This window comes from Monodon monoceros, unplaced genomic scaffold (genome assembly GCF_005190385.1).
Source record: "Monodon monoceros isolate NGI ecotype Baffin Bay Population unplaced genomic scaffold, NGI_Narwhal_1 Super_Scaffold_7, whole genome shotgun sequence".
Taxonomy (NCBI): Eukaryota; Metazoa; Chordata; class Mammalia; order Artiodactyla; family Monodontidae; genus Monodon; species Monodon monoceros.
This window is the reverse complement of record NW_021703784.1, coordinates 106204104-106222802: the sequence shown is the minus strand read 5'-3', so window position 1 is coordinate 106222802 and position 18699 is coordinate 106204104. Positions and strand designations below refer to the sequence as shown.

General features: G+C 63.0%; 1 protein-coding gene across 5 annotated transcripts; it reads left to right on the top strand.

Moving 5' to 3' along the window:
- The first annotated feature begins 140 nt into the window (after nt 1-140).
- On the top strand, nt 141-17181 carry TNNT3 (troponin T3, fast skeletal type). 5 transcript variants are annotated; one of them, XM_029207868.1, is made up of 15 exons: nt 141-201; nt 3333-3365; nt 3480-3493; nt 3958-3974; nt 5219-5236; nt 6629-6643; nt 9354-9372; nt 12024-12069; nt 12891-13007; nt 13085-13162; nt 13400-13513; nt 13597-13706; nt 13797-13887; nt 15532-15572; nt 16983-17181. In XM_029207868.1, exons 9-15 carry the CDS (start codon nt 12924-12926, stop codon nt 17035-17037), a joined length of 573 nt encoding a protein of 190 aa, XP_029063701.1. In that variant the 5' UTR covers nt 141-201; nt 3333-3365; nt 3480-3493; nt 3958-3974; nt 5219-5236; nt 6629-6643; nt 9354-9372; nt 12024-12069; nt 12891-12923; the 3' UTR covers nt 17038-17181. The 5 variants fall into 5 exon arrangements, with proteins under 5 accessions (XP_029063701.1, XP_029063697.1, XP_029063698.1 ...); XM_029207864.1 differs by lacking the exons at nt 141-201; nt 3958-3974; nt 15532-15572 and adding exons at nt 5385-5426; nt 6388-6408; nt 14882-14922 and having other exon boundaries at nt 3349-3365; XM_029207865.1 differs by lacking the exons at nt 141-201; nt 3958-3974; nt 6629-6643 and adding exons at nt 5385-5426; nt 6388-6408 and having other exon boundaries at nt 3349-3365.
- Nucleotides 17182-18699: the final 1518 nt, after the last annotated feature.

Below are 18699 nucleotides of genomic sequence, written 5' to 3'. Positions count from 1 at the left end.
TCTTGCTATACTTGGTAAGGGGCCTCAAGGCACAGCCCCTTCCCGCCCGTCCCACGCACCCGGGCCACACAGCCCCTGGCCAATGGGCTGCCGGGAAAGATCGAATGTCACTATAACATGAGAGCATGCGGTGAGCGGGCAGTGCCTGAGCCGGTCCTGTCCGCAGGGAGCTCCTGCGCATCTCTCCAGACCCAGCCGCAGGTCAGTACGTCTGAGAGCAGCCCCGGGACCGGGCCGGCCTGCTGTGTGCCGGTGGGCCTGGGTGCGTCCTGGGGTCCCGGGTGCAGGACGCTGTGCCTCCCTAGCCTTTAAGCATGGCGTCCTGGAGACCCAGGAAGCCACCGCAGGGTCCCAACGGTCTGGGGTGCTAGCATCGCAGGGTGACGTTCTCTGAACATCAGAGGCAGAGGAAGCCCTTCCAGACCAGAGTACAGGGGCAGGGGAGGCCCAAGAAGGAGGAAGGAGGGGGTTCCCTGGAAGGCCCGGGGGTGAGCGGGTGGTCCCAAGGCAGACGGCTAGACAACGGTGACGATTCGAGGTGAAGAAGCCGGGAAGGGGCGCTGCCCAGGGCTTCGAGGCCACCTGCTGCGGTGCGGCCGCCCTCCCCGCCCCGGCCTTTCCACGGGGCTCTGCTAAGCTGAGGGGCGCCTCGGCCAGCTTCTCCCAGGAGGCTGGAGCCCTCAGCCCAGCGGCCACCGCCTCTAACGCCGCCGTCTGTAAAGACGACAGCTACGACGGTGGCTGGTGGGGTTCACCGCAGGAGTGGGTCTGCGGGGAGGGGTGGCGGGGACCCCAGCAGCCCAGGGGGCAGTGTCCGGAGGCCAAGGCCTGGAATGGACGGGGCCTGGGCTGGGGGGTGCAGAGGGAGGAGTGGGGAGCTGGGCGTCTGTCCCGTCTGCCCAAGGAAGACGTGTCCCACCTCAGCCTGGACGTGAGGAGCACGAACTCCCAGGAGGCCCCTCCTGTCCTTCCTGTGCCCCCTCGAACCAGGGCTCAGCTGACCCTCCTGACGTCACGGGACGGGGCGCCTTCACCGGGCAGCAGCCTCTCTGGTGCCCTCAATCATTCTGGGAGGAGGGGGTGGGCGGGGGGGGGCGGGCGAGGGTCAGGGAACAGGGTCAGGGCCCACAGCAAGCGAGCGGCAGGGCCTCCTGCCTCCCCGCCCCCATCTTGTCACTTGGGAAGGAAGGAAGGAGAGGGTGTCCCCAAGAAGCGGTGACCTCAGAGGCTGTTTTCACAATGGCCCCTCTGGGGGCAGGACATTAAATGGACAACTGGTTTCCTTCTCAGCTGTCGAAATGCCACCCTGCCCCCAAGCACACCGCACCCTGGGCCCCTCTCAGGGGGAGGGCGGGTGGGACAGAGCAGCCCGTGGTGTCAGCCCCAGGGCTTTGCTGGGAAGAAAAGGAGCCCAGAGCGGCCTCAGTTTCCCTCTTTAGAGGGTATGGCACCCTGCCTGGGTATGCGGGAGCCCGCCTGCACACCCCCTGGGACTCTGGTCCAGAAGACAAGAGGGCCAGCCCCGGGGACCGGCGGGGGGTCGGCGGGGGCAGGGACGCAGGCCGAGACCTGAGCGGGGGCTGCCTTCCCAGTCCCCCCTCCCATCGTCTTGGGTTTCTGGGCAGAGGTGTCTTGGCTAATTTGGGTGCCTATTTCTGGACGTCTCAGCTGCCACTGGCTCCTTAAAAATAACCCATCCCTGGACTCAGGCCACGACCACCCCTTTTCAAGGCGGCTGACAGGTGTCGGGCCCTGCCAGGGGGAGAGGTGGGCACAGTAAGGCGAGGACAGGGGCCTGGGCGGGGCGGGGGCCCGACACCCAGGGGCAGGGCCCACCAGGAGGGTTTGGGCCAAGGGACCGTGAGACCCCAGCTGTAGACCGAGCGAGAGGCTGTAACCTGAGGGGGCAGCAGAGCCCCGGGAAGGGACCTCAGGATGCGAGAAAGCTGCTCGGCTTCCTGGAGGGCTTAGCAGAGACCCATCCGTTGGTTAATTTTGCATGGAGCTTAAATTGCTCTGGGAAAATTAACATTCTTGACAGAGGCTTTGGAAAACTGTTCCCACCTTAGCAATGCGATGTAAACGCATTTTTAGATGATGAACTTGTGTTTTTCTTATGCAAACCTCCCGGGGCGGGGGGCCATAACTGTTGTCTTCAAGTAAGCTGTAGCAAGTTGTCCTGAGCTCTGCTTTTCGAAACCCGGGGCCAACATTCTGATGCAGCTGCTCCGAGCGTCCCCAGGCCCGGCTGCCTCAGGCCTGTGCGGCGGCCAGCTCACGGATAGACGGTCCCCGAGAGCGCTGGCCCGGTGCCGGCCACACCTGGACACGTGCAGCCAGGCCCGGGTACAGGCTTCCCCGCAGACGTTGACACGTTCAAGGGCATCCACAGGGCCTGGGAAAGCAGGCTGAGGGAGGGACGGGGCCGTCCACTCAGTTCTTGGAGGCCATGTGCGCCTGGCACGGGCACCAGGCTGAGGGGCCCCCACAGAGAAACAGCCCAGACCCCGTCCTCACGAGCCGGGGCTCAGTCTGCTGTCTGCTGGGGCAAGGGGGAGACGGGGGTGCGTGTGGGGGAACAGAATGTCTCGTGCACGCTTGTGATTCTAGAAGAGGGCTCTGCAGAGGGCCATGGGAGACCCCAGGGGATCCCTGGGCACCCCCATAAGAGGACACGGGGTCCTCACAGGAAACCGTCAGTCAGAGAAGGGAGCCTGGGCTCACACCTGAGGAGGGGGCCTTGTGGGGATGGCGGGCGGAAAGGCCAGGGAAGGTCCAAGGTTCCCACTCGGAGGTGCCAAGCTCTGTAATTTGGGGGCTCCCTGGGAGCCCCCCCATCTAGGCCCGAGAGCAGAGAGCACCGAGAGGGAGGCTTTGAGGCCAGAGCAGCACCACGGCTCCGCCGTGCAGAGCAGCCCGCGGGCCCCCGCCCCCGCCCCCCGCCGGCCTGGACGAGCTGCGTGCATCCTGGATGACCCTCCTCGGGGAATGCTATAGAGAGGATGTCTGCCCTGCCACGACCTTCCAGCATCCCGTCCAGCTCCGGGAGTCCAAGCTCCAGGCTGGAGCCAGGGCAGGAAGGGGGGCGGAATGGGATCAGATCAGGGGCGAAGAGGGCTGGGGGGCCTGGAGCCCTGGAGGAAGCCAGGCGGCCTGCTGGGGAGGCCCCGAGCGCAGGAGCCGCCCGCCCAAGGCCGGAGAGTTGGCCCAAGACCCCTGTTGACGGGCGTCCCCTTGCAGCCCCACTCCAAGGGCCCATCCCCCACCCATTCCAGCCCCTCTAGGTCAAGGCAATTCGTAATCCTCGCCCCGGTCTCCCTCCACCCCTGCAGAAACCACCCACCCACCATGTCTGACGAGGAAGTGTGAGTACCCGCCCTGCCTCGGGACCCCTGGACCTTGGCTGTGCTCAGAGGTCAGAGGACCCCCCGCCGAGAGCTCCCACCCCCCTCACCCCCTTCCCCCTCTCTCCCCCACAGTGAACACGTCGAGGGTAAGTGTGGAAGCCAGACTGTCTCTGCATCGGCCTCTAGACAGAAAGTCCAGGTGGGGAGGGCCTCGCCAGCCGCTGCTGGCGCCTCTCCCGGGGAGCCCCCGTTGGAAGCCGCGTCCGATCGCCCCCTCTGCGAATGGGCTCCCACTCCTGCCCTGCACCTCTTCTCAAAGGCCAGGGCCCTGGGCCCAGTCCCTGAGCCACCCGGCCTGCACTACAGGCTCGTCTGGGCAGCGGGGCCGCCCTCCCAGGATAGGACCTGGGCCTCCGCAGCCCAGACCCCTCCCCGGGAGCCACAGTCACCGCCAGAGCCTCTTCCTCCTCCCGGGCCCCTCTCTGGCCAGCCGGAGTGGCGTGGCAGTGGGCGACGGGGCAGGCGGGCGCCACCCTCCTCGCCTCCCAGGCTGGCCCGCAGCGCGCCCTCTAGCGGGCCCCCCTCCTTTGTTCTACCCCTGGCAGAGCAGAGGAGTAGAGAGGGAAGGTAACCGAGGCAGCCCCGGAAGTGCCCTCGCCCCACCCCCCGGCGTCCCCCCGCCCCACATGTCCACTCTCGTCCCCAGGGGGCCTCCAGTCCCCCCCCCACAGACTCACCAAGTAACTGTCCACCTTCCTCATCCTTAATCCCCACTTGCCATCACCCCTAACTGCCCACCTCGTTACTCGATTAATAGGAAGCACTCATTGATCCCTCATTAATACCTTTTGCATTGTTATGTATTATTTATACATGATAACCTCATCCACGGTGTCCATGGTGTGTGGAGTTACCTGGGATTTGGTTGTGAAGACACTCACCTCATTAATAGCAAGTCTGGGTGTGTGGGCCCTGCCTGCCTCTCCACAGCTCTGCCTCTCTCTGTCTCTGCCTGTGTCTCTGTCTCTCTGTCTCTCTCTGTTTCTCCCAGCATCCTCCCCCTCCCCCCTCCCTCTGGGAGCAGGAACCTCCAGGCAGATCTGGAGACCCCTCCCTAGCCCAAGTCTGTGGGAGCCTCCTGGTGGGCCGTGCCCAGGCAGGCGTGGGAGCGGAGCCACGGCCCCTGGGAAGGGTGCGCACGGGTGGTTCTCAGGCCCGACGGGCGCTTGTGCGCGGCCGCTGGCACCCGCTCAACCGCGGGAAGGCTTTCCCGAACTCCACCAGGCAGGCTTCTCCTGTGGGGCGTTCTGGGCGCTAGGTTTTGAAAATATTTTGAAAACACTTGGCTGCCCTAACAACGTGAGCAAAACATTTCTTTTTCTGCTGAAAAGGTAGAAAGACTCCTTTCTGAGAGGGAGCCATGGTCCCGGGTGCCACCCTTCGCCAGGGAAGGCGATGGGGCCGGGGGGACAGGTCCCCCGAGCTGGGTCCTCTAAGACCTGCCTTGGCCGCCCGCTTTCAGGCCCATATCTCCTGGGCTTGTCCCATAACACCTTCAGAGTCAGTCTTAGCGAGACCCTCTGGTGCATAGGCACCGCAGTCCAGAGCAGGCTCCCCGCGGATGGGGAAGGGGCTCGGAGACCCCCAGGGCCGGAAGGAGGTCACACTGCAGAGGCGAGGCCGAGGCCTGAGCTCTCTGAGGTCCTGCAGGCCCTCGAAGCAGGGCCAGCCTCCCCCCGTCCCTGGAGCGCCTGCTGCCCACCACCCTCCCCCGCACCTGGGACTGCCTCCCTTCCCTGCCCCCACCACGTGGCCCCTAACAGCTGTCCTGTTCCCTCTCTCCCTCCTGCACCCTCTGGCTCCCTCCTCAGAAGAGGCCCAGGAGGAAGGTAAGTGGGGTCCGGACCCCAGCCCCCCGCCCGCCCTCCAGCCCTCTGCCCCCCGACCTCAGTGACCCTGCGTGCCCCCGCCGCCTAAGGACGTGCAGTGTGCTCCTGGCCTAACCTCTCCTCTCTCCTCCTGTCACCACACACCCAGCGCCCCCCTCGCCTGCAGAAGCCCATGAGGTCCACGAGGAAGGTACGAGGACACAGGGCTTCTGGCCACATGGGGCGCCCGGGGCTGGCTGGGGAGCGCAGCGGGGGGAGGAGGGGAACAATCAGGCGCCAGCCAGCCAAGGGGCCCCCACATGTGGCCCCAGCGTAACCCATTAACCACGGCCAGTGCTTGACCAGATAGGGAGCCCCGAGGGCCCGCACCCCCAAACGTGGGCAGGGTGGCAGACGGGGTCCTCCACCCCCCCCGGCCCAGGGAGGGCTGGTCAGTGGGGGGACTGCTGGACCAGATGTAGGCCTAGCTGCCCCAGAGACAGCCCTGAAGCCAGCCTTCCACCCCAGGGTGGGTACCTCAGAGCCCCGCAGCGCCTGACCCCTCGGCAGGGCCAGGGACCCGGGCTGGATCTCGGTGAGCACAGGGCAATGGCGGAGCAGGCCCCGCGGTCAGCGCCCTGAGCCGGGCCCGTCAGCCCCCCGCTGGAGCCCTTGTCACTCCCCAGCCGTGCTTGGATCCTTGGTCAGAGCAGCTGAGGGCTGGCACCTGCTGCCCAAGCACCCTGGCAGGCGTGTCCCCCACTCTCGGGCTGGTAGGAAGCTTCCTGGGCTACAGGCCCCCAGCCCCTGGTGCCATCCCGCCAGGTCACAGCCCTGCCCCTGCATGGAAGTCCTTCTGGGGGGCCTGAAGAAGGCGGGAAGAGGGGAGGCGGCAGAGGCAGGCAGGGCCCCGACAGCCCCGTGCCCAGCAGCGAAGTCCTGACAGGAGCAGAGACGGGGGCTGGAAACTCCGAGGAGAGGCAGGGACAGGACCTGGGGGGACGCTGCCCCGGGCCAGCACTGCCCTTGTCTCGCTCACTCCCCGCACCCTCCCCACCCCTCGGCCTCGGCCACTGACCCTCCCATGGCCACCGGCTGTCTCCATTAACCTTGGATCCTTTCTCCTTTGACCTCTGACCCATGCATGGCCTCTTGTTCCATGGCCTCCTTAGTCCATGAAGTTCATGAACCAGGTATGTGCCATGACTTCAGTCTCGTGTGGGTGCGTGTGCACACGTGCCCGTGTGCGGGTGTGAGCTGCCTCCCGGCCGCGAAGGAACGAGAGGGGCCGCGTAACCTACTCACCGTGTGTTCTGCTCGCCTGCTGCTCCCCTCCCCTCAGCCTCTGCCCCAAGGTTCACAGCTGGTTCTCTCTCTTCCCCCCCCTTTCCCCCCACGGTGCCGCTTTTGCAGAGGAAGTCCAGGAAGGTAGGTTCGCCCCCGACCCCAGTCCCCGTACCGGGGCCTGAGCCCCCACCACTTCTTCCTCCTTCCCTGCATGACTCTCGCTGCCATTCCTGCTGGGGACAGGGTGGGGACAGTCAGGCCTGCGGCGCTGGCTCAGGTGGGACTGGCTGCCGGGAAGCAGGCAGAGGGCCTTCAGGGCTGGGGGGACGAGGCCGTTCCCGGGTCACCGGCAGGCAGATGGAGGCGGTCAGCCTCGAGGTCAAGAGCAGAGCCGAGTGTAGGGCCTGAGAGGGGTGTGGGCCTCGGGAGGGTTGTGCTGGGGTCCACTGGGACCCTCGGGATCCACCAGGGTTTGGTGGGGAAGAGCAGAGGAGGAGAGGCAGGGCAGGTAGCCTCCGCCCTGCCCCAGATAGCAGGGCAGAGAGGGGAAGTAAGGCGGGGGCTAAAGGAAGGGTGGAGAGGCAAGTGGGGTGAAGCAGAAAGTCAGGCTGAGGCTGAGGTGGGGATGTCGGGGACCCGGAACAGCTGGGGGCCTTGCGTGCAAACGAGCAATCAGTCAGGTCCCGGCATCCCACCCATCGCCTGGGCCGGAGCCAGACACACCCAGGCGCGAGGAGGCCCCCTGGGTGGGCCTGCCCTACCCGCGGCGGGGCTGGCCGTACCCCGGGGTGGAGGTGACGGCGGTGCGGGCTCAAGTCAGCGCCCTAGTCGGGCAGCCCCTGCCTTCACACAATGTCTCAGGGGGCCACAGGGGGCCTCCCGGCTGGGCCAGAACCCGGAGCACAGCGAGGCCACCTGTAAGAGAAAGGGACGTGCCGGCCCTGAGGGTCGGGCAGTGAATGCTGAGCCTTGCAGGAACCAGCGTGCAGGCAAGGGCTGTGGTGGTCACAAGGTCACCAGGTCACCCTGGAACCAGCCCTGAGGCCAACAGACAGACAGACAGGGCTGGGGATGCCTGGCCGCTGCCCGCTTGCCTGCTGCCTGGGGAGCTTTGCTGCATGGCACCTGGCCTCCCCCCATACCCTCCCCTGGCGTCTGCTCCCAAAGCGCCGTCTCCCTCAGTCTCCCCAAGCTCATAGCCCCCCACCAGGTGCGGGGGGGAAGTGACGTCAGGCCCACCTGAAAACTGAGTAGTGCCGGGGGCTGGGGGCGCTCTTTGTGGGAGTGGGGTTGGGTGCTAAGGAACCGTGCGATCTGTGAGCTGAGGGGGATGCGAGGGGAGACCCTGCCAAAGGCCCTCCCACCCCCAACAGGCCTGGGGCCAGACCAAGTGCAGGGGGGTGTTGGCGGTTCAGACAGGCTGACGGCCAGGCGTCATTGCCACCAAAGGGCCCAGGGCAGGGACTGAAGGATGGGGCTAGGGTGCTGCCAGCCCCCCTGCAGATCCCGGGCTGCATCCAGGCTGGCCAGGACCTCCCCAGGGCCCGGGGAGGCAGGGAGGGTCAAATGAAGCAGCCCCCCGCGTGAGGGCGGCTGGGTTAGCCCAGCCAGGTGGGGTCTCAGGTCTGAAGGCTGCAGCCCGGACAGGCCACCTGTCATAAGGCCAGTCCTGTGAGATGGCCCGGCCAAGCTCTGGAAAAGAAGCCTCTTAAGGGGCTGCGACAGGCTCCCTTGGGAGTCAGGAGCCCCCACTTTGGGGCCGAGCTGACCCAAGGCCCTTCGGGGCTCTGCGTGAGCACCGTCGTGGCCTTGGGCTGGGACTGGAACTAGCCAGGCTTCTGCAGGTCTGAGGCCCCAAGAAGCTTTGTTAACCGAGTTGTTCCAGACCCCCTCAGGCTTCAGCCCAACCAAACCCAGGCGTTCGGTCCCCAGAACCGCTCACCCCCAGTGGAAAGACTCAAAGAAGCCAGCAGCCAGCACCCACAGGCCGCCAGTGGCCTCTCCAGCCACGGCCAGCCTCCTGGGGTGGGGCCGGGTCTCTCCTGGGGCATCCTGGCCGCACAGCTCCTCCAGCCCCTACCCAGACGCAAGTTCTCTGGCCTTCAGCTGGGGTCACAAACAGGGTCCAGGCCAACGCACACCCAGGGGAAGAGGGGTCGGGGTGTGCCCCCTGGCTGGCGTCTGCCCTGGGCCCTCACCCGTGCCCCTGCTCGCACCCCGACTCACCCCTGCAGCCCTGCCGCTTCCTCTTGCGTGTGCGCTTTCCTGAAGATGCCGAGGAAGGGTGGGAGGGTGAGGCAGGTAAGGCCCCTGGCCGCACGCAGCTCGTCCACACAGACCCGCAGACGCGCCTGCCCGCCTGTCTGTCCTCTTCTCCCAGCACCGGGGCCTCCAAAGGCCAGGCCTTGCTGCTTCGCTCTGCGTCTGCCTCGGGACTTAGCACTGCCTGACACCATGATGGGGCGGTCAGTGGGGAACGGCCAGCAGACCGGAGCCTGGGCAGGGGAATGCTCCCCCCCCCCCCCCCCGTTTTTGCCCCCCCCCCCACCACCCCACCCCCACCGCCATCTCTGGTCCTTCTCTCCTGCCTCTGCCCCCTGAGGATGCTCTATGTCTGAGCTCCGTTTTCCCTTCTCCCGCCAGTGTCCTGGGCCCCGCACCCGAGCTCCCCTCCTCAGACCCCACAGGGACCTCCGTGGGCCCAGAGTGGGGGCAAGACCCCCTTTGCCCCTGGTGGGGTCTTTGCCCCCAGCCTGAGGCCCCCAGGGACCCGTTGGCCGGAGTGCGCTGTCCATCTCACTTGGTCTCTCTCCCCTCTCCCCTCTCCCCACGCCGGTGCCCTGCTGACCAGAGGAGAAGCCAAGACTCAAGTGAGTGTGGGGTGGGCAGGGATGGACGTCGGGCGGGCGGGGCGGGCAGGGTGAGGCCTGGAGCCCATGCTTGGAGGAGAAGCCCAGGCGGGCAGGCTGGACGGGGCCCGAGGCCACCTGCGGAACCAGGTGCCCCAGGGCTGGGCTCCGGGCCCCCCGAGGAAGGCAGCAAAGTGCATTAGGCTCCGGAGACCCAACCCCCTGAGAGCATCAGCCGTTTCTTTGCTCCTTGGTTTGGTGTTGAAGGCTCCAGATTTCTGCTGAGGCATCATGGGAATGGGGTCACTGGGGACAGCCCCCCCCCCCACACAGGTGGGGGTCAGACCTCCCAGAGACGGGCAGAGACAGACTCTGGAAGTCCAGTCGGGCGTGGTTCTGCCCCGGATCATCCAGTGTTGGCAAGGAGGGCTTCCTGCAGGAGGAGACAATGGACGGAGGGAGGAAGGGGTGCAGGAAGTTGGGGAAGACAGGGCAGACAGAGGGAGACCCCACGCAGCTCCCTGTGCCCTCTCCGGCCCCCCTGTACCGGCATGCTGCCCTCCATCTCCCAGGGCCCTAGATGTGAAATAGGCGTGAAAGTGGGGCGGTGGGAAGGAGGGTCTCACCCCTGAAATCCACTTGGGAACAAAACCTTGACCGCAGCCACGATCCCTCCCTTCACGGGGGCCTCGACCCTCTCTGGGGAACCATCTTCCTTGCTCGAAGGGACTTTCTTTCCCTCGTTTTGCCCACATGTCAGTGAGTGGTTCAGAGATGTTTTGTTTTAATCCGACTTTCCTGACTTTTCTGTTTCTGATAAGTACGTACGAACCCACGGCACTTTGCACATGCTTCATCCCCCTTATCCTTCAGAGGATTCATGCCTGCCTTTGCTCTGCACGGGATGGAATGTCAGCGCGTGTGAGCACACGCCAAGTGTTCGCTCCCACTTAGGGGAGCCTTACGGACTCTCCAAAGAAGACTGGAAATATGTGAACGAATAGCCAGCACATTTCCGTCCGTTACACTTTATTTTTCAGCAGTTTTAAAGAAAGCTGCCGGGTCACAAGATATTTTCTAGTTTTAAAAAAATGTTTGTGTTTTCGTTATGAAAATAAAACACCTCATTAAAGAAAATTTGGAAAATACGTAAAAGTCCAATGAAAAAAAATCATCTATAACTCTCCCACCCCGCCTGCCAGACTGCGGAAAAGAGTAGAAAGGAATAAAAAGGCCTTATTTCTTCCTACTCTTTTTCCATGCATAGGGCTCGGAAAAAAAGACTGAAACTGAGCTGTTTTTCAAACATCGTCCTGTCTATACAGCCTTGAATTCTGCTTTTTTAAAAAATGCAGCGCTGTTTCTAAGTATTTTTCCATGTTTTTACATAGTCTTCTTAAATATTTTGAATGGCCACATAATATTCCATCAATTGAACAAACCATAATTTTCCTAACCATTCCTCTATTGCAGGATATTAAGGCTTTCCCCAATATTTTACTATCATAAATAACGCTGGGTGGAAAGCATTTTCTGTCTTTCGGGTTATTTCCCTAGGCCTCATTCCCGGAATGGAATTACTGGGTCAAAGAGTAGGAACGTTCTTAAGGCTTTTGATATCGTCTGCCAAACGGCTTCCACGAGGGCCGCCAGCGCGGTCTCCACGCCGCATGCCCGGGGACCGCGACGTGCCTGCACACGGAGCCTCTGACGGATGGATGAGAAACGGCCTCTCTGGGTTGTTTTCCTTCGCATTCCTTTGATGGCCTTTCCCTCGTGTGTTGACTGGTGGTCTTTCTTCTTGGGGAGCTGCTAGCTTACGCTCTCTGCCCATTTATCTAACGGCGGGGGTGTCTCTGTGTTTTCTTAACCGTCAGTTTGCATAAGGATATAAGTCTTCTCTGTATTTGCTGAAAAGATTTTTCTAGTCTGGTTTTTCTTTCCCCCCTTTTGCGTTGTGTCTTTTTCCATGTCCATAAGTTTTTCATTTGCATGGAGTTCCCGAGCAGGACCTTCCGAGCTTAGAAAATCCTTTCCTGCGCCAGCACCCCGGTCCATATTCAGTTCCACTTTCTTCTTTCTTGAAGAAACTGTTGTTGTTCTTGTTGATTTAACTCTTTGCTCCATCTGAAATGTATTCAGGGGAGGGTGGAGACCATGGCTGTTACAGCCGGCCGGATTCAGGGAGAGGTCTCATTTCTTCTTCGCACTGCTTTCTGCCCAGCCCCCCTTCCTCTGGGTCCCCAGAAAGAAAGATCAAAGAGAGGCCAGAGAAACGCAAAGGGTCATCCGAGACAGCCGTTCCTGACCGCAGAGGCCAAAGGCCCTGGGAGGGTGTGCGGTGACCACCCTGCCCTCTGGTCTGACCTCGCCACATTTGTTTATTTGTTTGAGAAAGAAAGCTAGGCTACCCTTCCTGGACAGAGGGGGGTGAAACAGCTCTTGCGAGGTCCAGAAGTTGGCAAAACAGCGGGATGCTTGAAACCTCCTCGAAGGGTCAAGCCATTCTGGGGACAGTGGGTTATATGTGTGATAAGAGCAAAGGTCAGGCAGTGTGTCCTCAGCCAGGTGCCAGGCTGAAAGGAGGGCGGGCCAGGCCAGGTTGGGTCAGGCCAGCTGTCCTGGTGGGGTCCCCACTCGTCTCCACTCATGAGCCTCTCTCTCTTCTTCAGACTCACTGCTCCTAAGATCCCGGAAGGGGAGAAAGTAGACTTCGATGTAAGTTTCCGGGACCCAGGTCAACACACCCTCCCCACAGCCCCCAGCTTTCAGGCTGCAGGCTAAGCCTGAGGAGGTCACCTCCTCTAGAGCAGCCAGAGCTAAGGCTCCCTGGTTCCATGCAATTCTGCTTTAATTCATTCCTGGACCAGAAGAAACTCCTCCAGTAATAGACACTTTTCTTCCCTCCTCCCCCACCCATCCATCCATCTGTGCATCCATCCATCTGTCCTTTTCTCCATCCGTCTGTATCCTTCATCCCTCCATTCATCAGTCCGTCCATCCATCACTCACCCATCCATTTATCCATCCATCCATCCATGCACTCAACCAGATACTCGCCCACCGATCTACACATCCATGCTTTCCTCCACCCACCCACCCACCCACCTATCCATCCATCCTCCGCCCACCCAACCATCTATCCATCCATCCATCCATCTGTGCATCCACCCATCTGTCCTTTCCTCCAACCATCTATAGCCTTCATCCATCCATTCATCTATCTGTCCATCCGTTTATCTACCCATCCATTCACCCACCCATCCATCTGTGTATCCAACAGACTACCTCACTCCCCAATTTCCTCTCTGCCCGATCCACGCAGGGCACCTCTGGGCACGACAACGGGGCCATGTCAGGGCCAGTCCGCCCTGGGGGGCGCTGACTGACCTCAGGGCCGCGCCCGGCCTGGACTCACCACGGGGAGGGCACCGCTCCTACCCTGTGGCTAAGGGAGCAGGCAGCCGCCGGCCCCCAGGAGGGCCAGGGAGCCCGGAGTTCCGGAGGAGGGCTGGGGGTGACGGGCCTGTTCCACACAGGACATCCAGAAGAAGCGGCAGAACAAAGACCTCATGGAGTTGCAGGCTCTCATCGACAGCCACTTCGAGGCCCGGAAGAAGGAGGAAGAGGAGCTGGTCGCGCTCAAGGAGAGAATCGTGAGTGCCGGAAGCTGTGGGCGGGCGCGGGCCCGGGGTGGCCAGGCCGCAGTGACCCGGCCCTCGTCCGGCTGCAGGAGAAGCGCCGTGCGGAGAGAGCTGAACAGCAGAGGATCCGGGCCGAGAGGGAGAGGGAGCGCCAGAACAGGCTGGCGGTGAGGCACCCCCCCGCCCCCGGCCCCCGGCCCCAGAAACGCCGGGCTCCCAGACCCCCCTTCTCCCGACGTTCCCCTTGACACTGGCCAAGGACCCGGGCCGGTGGCTAAGGTCCCCACGCCCTGCAGGACCCCCGCGAGAGGGCTGACCCGACCAGGACCTGGACCTTCCAGAAGGTTCCAAGCCCAGGCAGTCCTCGATGCCTGCCCTGAAGTCTTGGGGCGGGGTCTCCGCAGGAGGAGAAAGCCCGGCGGGAGGAAGAGGACGCCAAGAGGAAGGCCGAGGACGACCTGAAGAAGAAGAAGGCCCTGTCCTCCATGGGCGTCAACTACAGCAGCTACCTGGCCAAGGTGAGCACGGGGCCTGTGGCCCGGGGGTCCCCGCCACGCCCTCAGGCCGGCCGTGCCACGTCCCCACTGTCGTGTCCCCTCAGGCTGACCAGAAGAGAGGCAAGAAGCAGACGGCCCGGGAGATGAAGAAGAAAGTCCTGGCCGAGCGGCGGAAGCCCCTCAACATCGACCACCTCAGCGAGGAGAAGCTCACGTGAGGACACCCCTCAGGGTGTGGGGGGGCCCGGCCCCAGCCTCCCGGGGCTGACCTGCCAACCCTCCCTCTCTGCCGCTCCCTCCCCAGGGACAAGGCCAAGGAGCTCTGGGAAACCCTGTACCAGCTGGAGACCAACAAGTTTGAGTACGCGGAGAAGCTGAAGCGCCAGAAATACGAGGTGAGTGAAGCACCTCTGCCCTCATCTGCCAGCGGGCACCCCTGGACACCCCCGAGTCCCCTCGGACCCCGACGAGGCCCCTGTCCTGCCTGGGTGTCCTCCAGGCCAGTCTCCCCACATCATTCTGGCTCCCAGGGCTGGCGAGAGGGAGCATTGGGGCAGAGTGCCCTCGGGGGGCTGGGGGGAGACCGTGGAAAGCCAGCAGTGTCCCAAGCCCACCAGGTTGGCACCAAGCTCCTCTGTGGTGGGGGTCCTCCCCAGTCCCCTCCCAGGCCCCCAAGCTCAGAGCTGGGGAGGGGGCTGGGACAGTGCCCCTCCCCCGGGGGTTGGGCGCCAGGAGTTGCCTGAGAGGGGCTCACGACTCAGGACGGCAGCCCTGGGTGGACACCGTCCCTCGGAGTCTGGGCCTGGAGGGTGGGGCTGGGGGCACCAGTCCTGGGGAAGGACCCGCTGCGTGAAGCACAGACCCTTCTGGCCTCCAGGGTCCCGGGGAGAGGACCTTCCACTCTCAGGGCACCTCTCCCAGCTTCCTCTACTGGCCCCTGAGATGGAGGGTGTGGGAGACCAGCACTGACAGGCAGGCAAGTCCTGCCTCCTTCTCAGGATCCCGGTGCCCTTGGGCGAGTTACCTGGTCTTCCTGCGCCTCGATTTCCCCACCTCTAACTGGAGCAGGACCACGCCCATCCCAGGCCACCCCCAGGGGCATGTGTATCGCTGCCGGCCCGCAGGCAGGACCAGGTGCGGGGGCATCACGGCTCTCTGCTGATACTCCCCTGGGAGGGCCGGCCTCGGAAATGGGCTTCAGAGAGAGCCCAGAGCGGCCCTACTCCTGTCCAGGAGGCTGAGCCAGGGCCTGACAGACTGTGCATGGCCCATGATGGGTCCCCGGGCGCTAAAAGAACCACACGAGCCCTGGCCCAGAATAGCCCAGCGCACGGTGGGTGCCAAAGCCTCAACTGCCCACCCAGCCCCCAACCGTCTCGGTCTTTCTAGATCATGAACGTCCGGGCCAGAGTGGAGATGCTGGCCAAGTTGTAAGTAGCCGGAGTCCACTGGACCAGGCTCTGAGTGTTCATGCACGGTGGGCCTCTCGCATGGCGAAAACCTGGGTCGTTGCATGTGTCGGCGGCAGGGGGCACGGAGACCCCGGAGGCCTTCCTCTTCTCCTCCCGCCTTGCTCCTCCCCCCTGCCTGCCACCTGGGGGCTGCTGAGGCTGACCTGCTGTCTTGGCTGGCAGCGGGGGCCGGGCCTTGCCTTCCCCCAGCCTCCCCCCGGGCAGTCGGCAGGAGAGAGCAGCTGGGCGGAGGACTGAGAGGCCGCAGGGCTCTGAGCTCGGGCCCACCAGGTAGGGGCTCTGTTTGCAAGCCTCACCTCCGCCCCGTGCCCCCTGCCCCACATCCCGCAGAGTCTGGAAGGTAAGTGGCAGCTCCTGGGCTGTTGTGTGTCATAGCCCAGGTCTCCAGCTCGGGCCATCAAGAGTAGGTCGGAGGCACAAGCCCAAGGGTCCTCCAACCAAAGGAGCCGGGACGCAGTAAGAGGGCCAAGACCTGCCAGGGCCGCCAAGGGGCCCACGGGGCAGGAGGCCACTCCCCGGCCTGGCCCTGCTTGGACGCGGCAGGTAAGTCGCCTGTGTTGTTTGCAGATTACCAACCTCAGGAGCCGCATCGACCAGGCCCAGAAGCAGTGAGTAGCTCTGCCTGTCCCTTGCTCTGCACGGGACACACGGCCGCACGGGTCAGCTGCCACGGGTGCGCCAGGGCCCTGGCTATTTCAGCCTGTGTCGGTGGCAGCCGGCCTTCAGCAGGGTAGTAACAGGACTAGCCAGACGGCCACCTGGGCCAGCATGTCGGGACCCTGCACCCCTGGACCCAGAGCCTCCTCTCAGCCCTAACCCCAGAGCCCAGAAGGATGGCAGCTTGGGGGAGGGCTGGCAGGAGCCCCCTGGGCAGCCTTCAGAGTGGCCTGGTGAAGCCAGACTGGGCTCCTGGACGTGCCAGCAGCGTGTCACTTCAAAGGTGACCTGGGACCAGGAATCAGGGGGCCTGGGCTTTGTCACTAGCTCCTCCGTGGCCCTGGGTGAAATCACTGGTTCCTCAGGACGGTGAACCCTCGGGGTCCATGGGACCCTTTACAATAACTGCTGGGTAAGGCCCGAAGAGGGATTTTGTCCCGGAGCCTGGTGGCCGAGATGGGGCACGCCCCAAGGTGGGCAGTGGGGCTGGTGAAGGAGACGCTCCCTCCTCCCTGCCTCTGTGCAGGGCAGGGGTTTTTGCAGGTCCCTTCGAGAGGGGGCCGTTTGGCCAGGTATGTGCATGAGCACGTGTGTGTGCGTGCGTGTGCATGGCTGGGAGGGTTCTCAGGCTGTGGGCACAGCCCCAGCGCCAGGCCTTCTCCTGAAGCCTTGGGAGCTGCAGGGCCCATTCCAGCCCCAAGTTGTCCAAAAAAGAGCTCTGATCACCAGCCCATCCTAATGCGGCCCCCAGCTCGCTCCTGGCTCACTGGCGTGCAGAGGGCTCAGCCAGATGGAGCCGGCTTCTGAGGACCACCGTCCGTTGGGGTGGGACCTCCCGACCCCAGGGTCCAGTTCTAACCAGCGGCTGATTCTGGAACGAGACCCTCCCTGCTGCCAAGTCCATCAGGCTGGGACTGCTGGCCTGGAGTGTAGGACCAGGATAGCCCACTGCCCCAGGAGGCTGTGACTCAGGGGGCAGAGACTCTTTTCAGGACAGAGTAACTGGGAAGGTGGCAGCTTCCCACGCGGGCTTGGGTCTGCTTGACGTAGGGCCCCAGAGTCTCCCTGCCGCCTGTGTCTCGAGCCCCTCGGGTGGGGAAGGGAGGGAGGGGGAGGGGGACCAGGCTCTCGCCAGCCCCCACTTAGCCTCACTGACTCCCTCTGCACAAAGCCGCCCAAGCCTGGCTAGGCAGGTACAGGTGAGTCACTGCTGCTGGATTGGAGCTGGGGGATGCGCTGGGGCTTCCAGAGCCGGACCGGGCAGAGCTGCCAGGGTCTGGGGTCTGCCAGGGGCCAGGGGAGGGGTTGGCCAGGGTCCCGGATACCCTCATGCTCAAGACCACCTTGCTTCCCATTTGTAGCAGCAAGAAGGCCGGGACCACGGCCAAGGGCAAAGTCGGCGGGCGCTGGAAGTAAAGCAGCCGAAGAAGTTCCCAGAGGCAGAGACCCTCAGCCTGTGGGGCCCACATGGAGGCATCCAGCTCCCGGGCACCTCCTGTGTCTCTGTCCTCGCTGCCTCCAGCCTCTGGGGTCTGTAAATAAAGCTAGCAGACTCCCCTCGGACAGGTGTGCCCTGGCTCATGGATGGGGCCCTGGGGGGGGGGCGGTGGCCATTCTGCAGCTAGGGGGCCCGCAGGACCCTGGGCACTCATCTTAGGGGTCAGCTCAGGAGACCGCGGGGCCATGGCTCTACTGTGCCCTGAGCGCTATGCCCCGGACGCCCACCGGCTCTGCCAGTGGCTTCCACTTCTGTCAACGGGTTTTCACCCCTAGAACCTTCTGTCTCCACTCCGAGAGCCCACACACTGCCCAGTTCTCCACCCCAGCGCCCAGCCCCCCAGGTCAGCTCTGAAGCTGGTTTGGGGCAGTAGAGCTTGGCTTTTGCAGGGGGTCTGGGAGGCAGGCCCAGGGCACAGTGGGACACTTTACAAACGTCCCCCAGAGATGGGGCAGAAGGAGAGTCCAGAGCACGAGAGGTGCACACAGCCCCAGGAAAGGAGTGGAAAAGCACATTTCAGGGAGCAGACACAGCAAACACAGACCGTTCTTTCTGTATTATCTGAGAATACAGTGCTCACTGTGTAATAAGTCTGAAAGTCCTGACCAAATAGAATTACGGAAAATATAAATCACAAAAATTGGATCAAGACATAGGAGCTTGCACAGCCAAGTATCCACAGAGGAAGCTTCCGGAGTCTGGAACCGCCCCCTGGGAAGGCTCTGCAGAGTGGTGGAAAGTAGGGAGCATCTCCGATCAGCCTGCCATGGGGGCCGGGATCCCGACAACGAGGTCGCCCGCCCAGATGGCACATGCACGCACGTGGCACGCAACCCAACGCACACATCCATGCCCCCTCATGTACCCTCCCCCGCATATACATCCATAAATATGCGTGGACTGCGCCCCTCCCCACCCCCATGACAGGGCTGTTTGCAGTCGGTGTAAATGCTCTGAGCACAGCCACTGTGCCTTCCTGCAGTGATTCGAAGATGAGCACCTTCATGTAGTAAATGGTGGGGTCCATTGACCCCCTAGCACTGTCCCTCCACTCGCACAGAACTAACGGGACTAAAGCTGCCCTGGGGAGAGGTGGTCAGCACATGCGAGAAGCAGATTCAGCTCACCGAGATTGTACAGATTCAGAGCAATGTGCGCTGAGTCACACATGGCGGAAACCCAGGGAATGAACAAGTCCGGGATCTGAGTGGGAGATTTTCAAGCACATCTCATAGTCACAGAGAGGTCAGGAGGCTCTAAGTTGAGGGGGCAGGCATGTGAGGTTCAAAGAAAACAGTTAGGCTCGACTGATGGAGGTTGATGGACCACGGTTCCTCCAATCTGGAGCGGCGTGTGAAACATTTCAGAAGCAGATTATAGAGGAGGATTCAGAGCAAGTCTCAGGCTCTAATGGGAATGTCCCAGCCAACGATCTGCAGCCCAGTCAGAACCAAGGGCAGGTAGCTTATTAGCGGACGTTTAGAAATGCAAAAACACACTGAATAGATGAGGAATCACAGAGGAAATTGGGATGGGACTTGGGAAGCACCTTGGAGCTGAGCGATAATGCGGGACCAGAG

What these genes read in the sequence shown, in the direction of transcription:
- TNNT3 (XM_029207863.1), top strand. Translation starts at nt 4,969, where the DNA reads ATGGGGAAGGGGCTCGGAGACCCCCAGGGCCGGAAGGAGGTCACACTG. An exon ending in TCGCGCTCAAGGAGAGAATC is followed by an intron (nt 13,008 to 13,084) that starts GTGAGTGCCGGA and finishes GTCCGGCTGCAG; the next exon opens with GAGAAGCGCCGTGCGGAGAG. An exon ending in AGCGCCAGAACAGGCTGGCG is followed by an intron (nt 13,163 to 13,399) that starts GTGAGGCACCCC and finishes GGGTCTCCGCAG; the next exon opens with GAGGAGAAAGCCCGGCGGGA.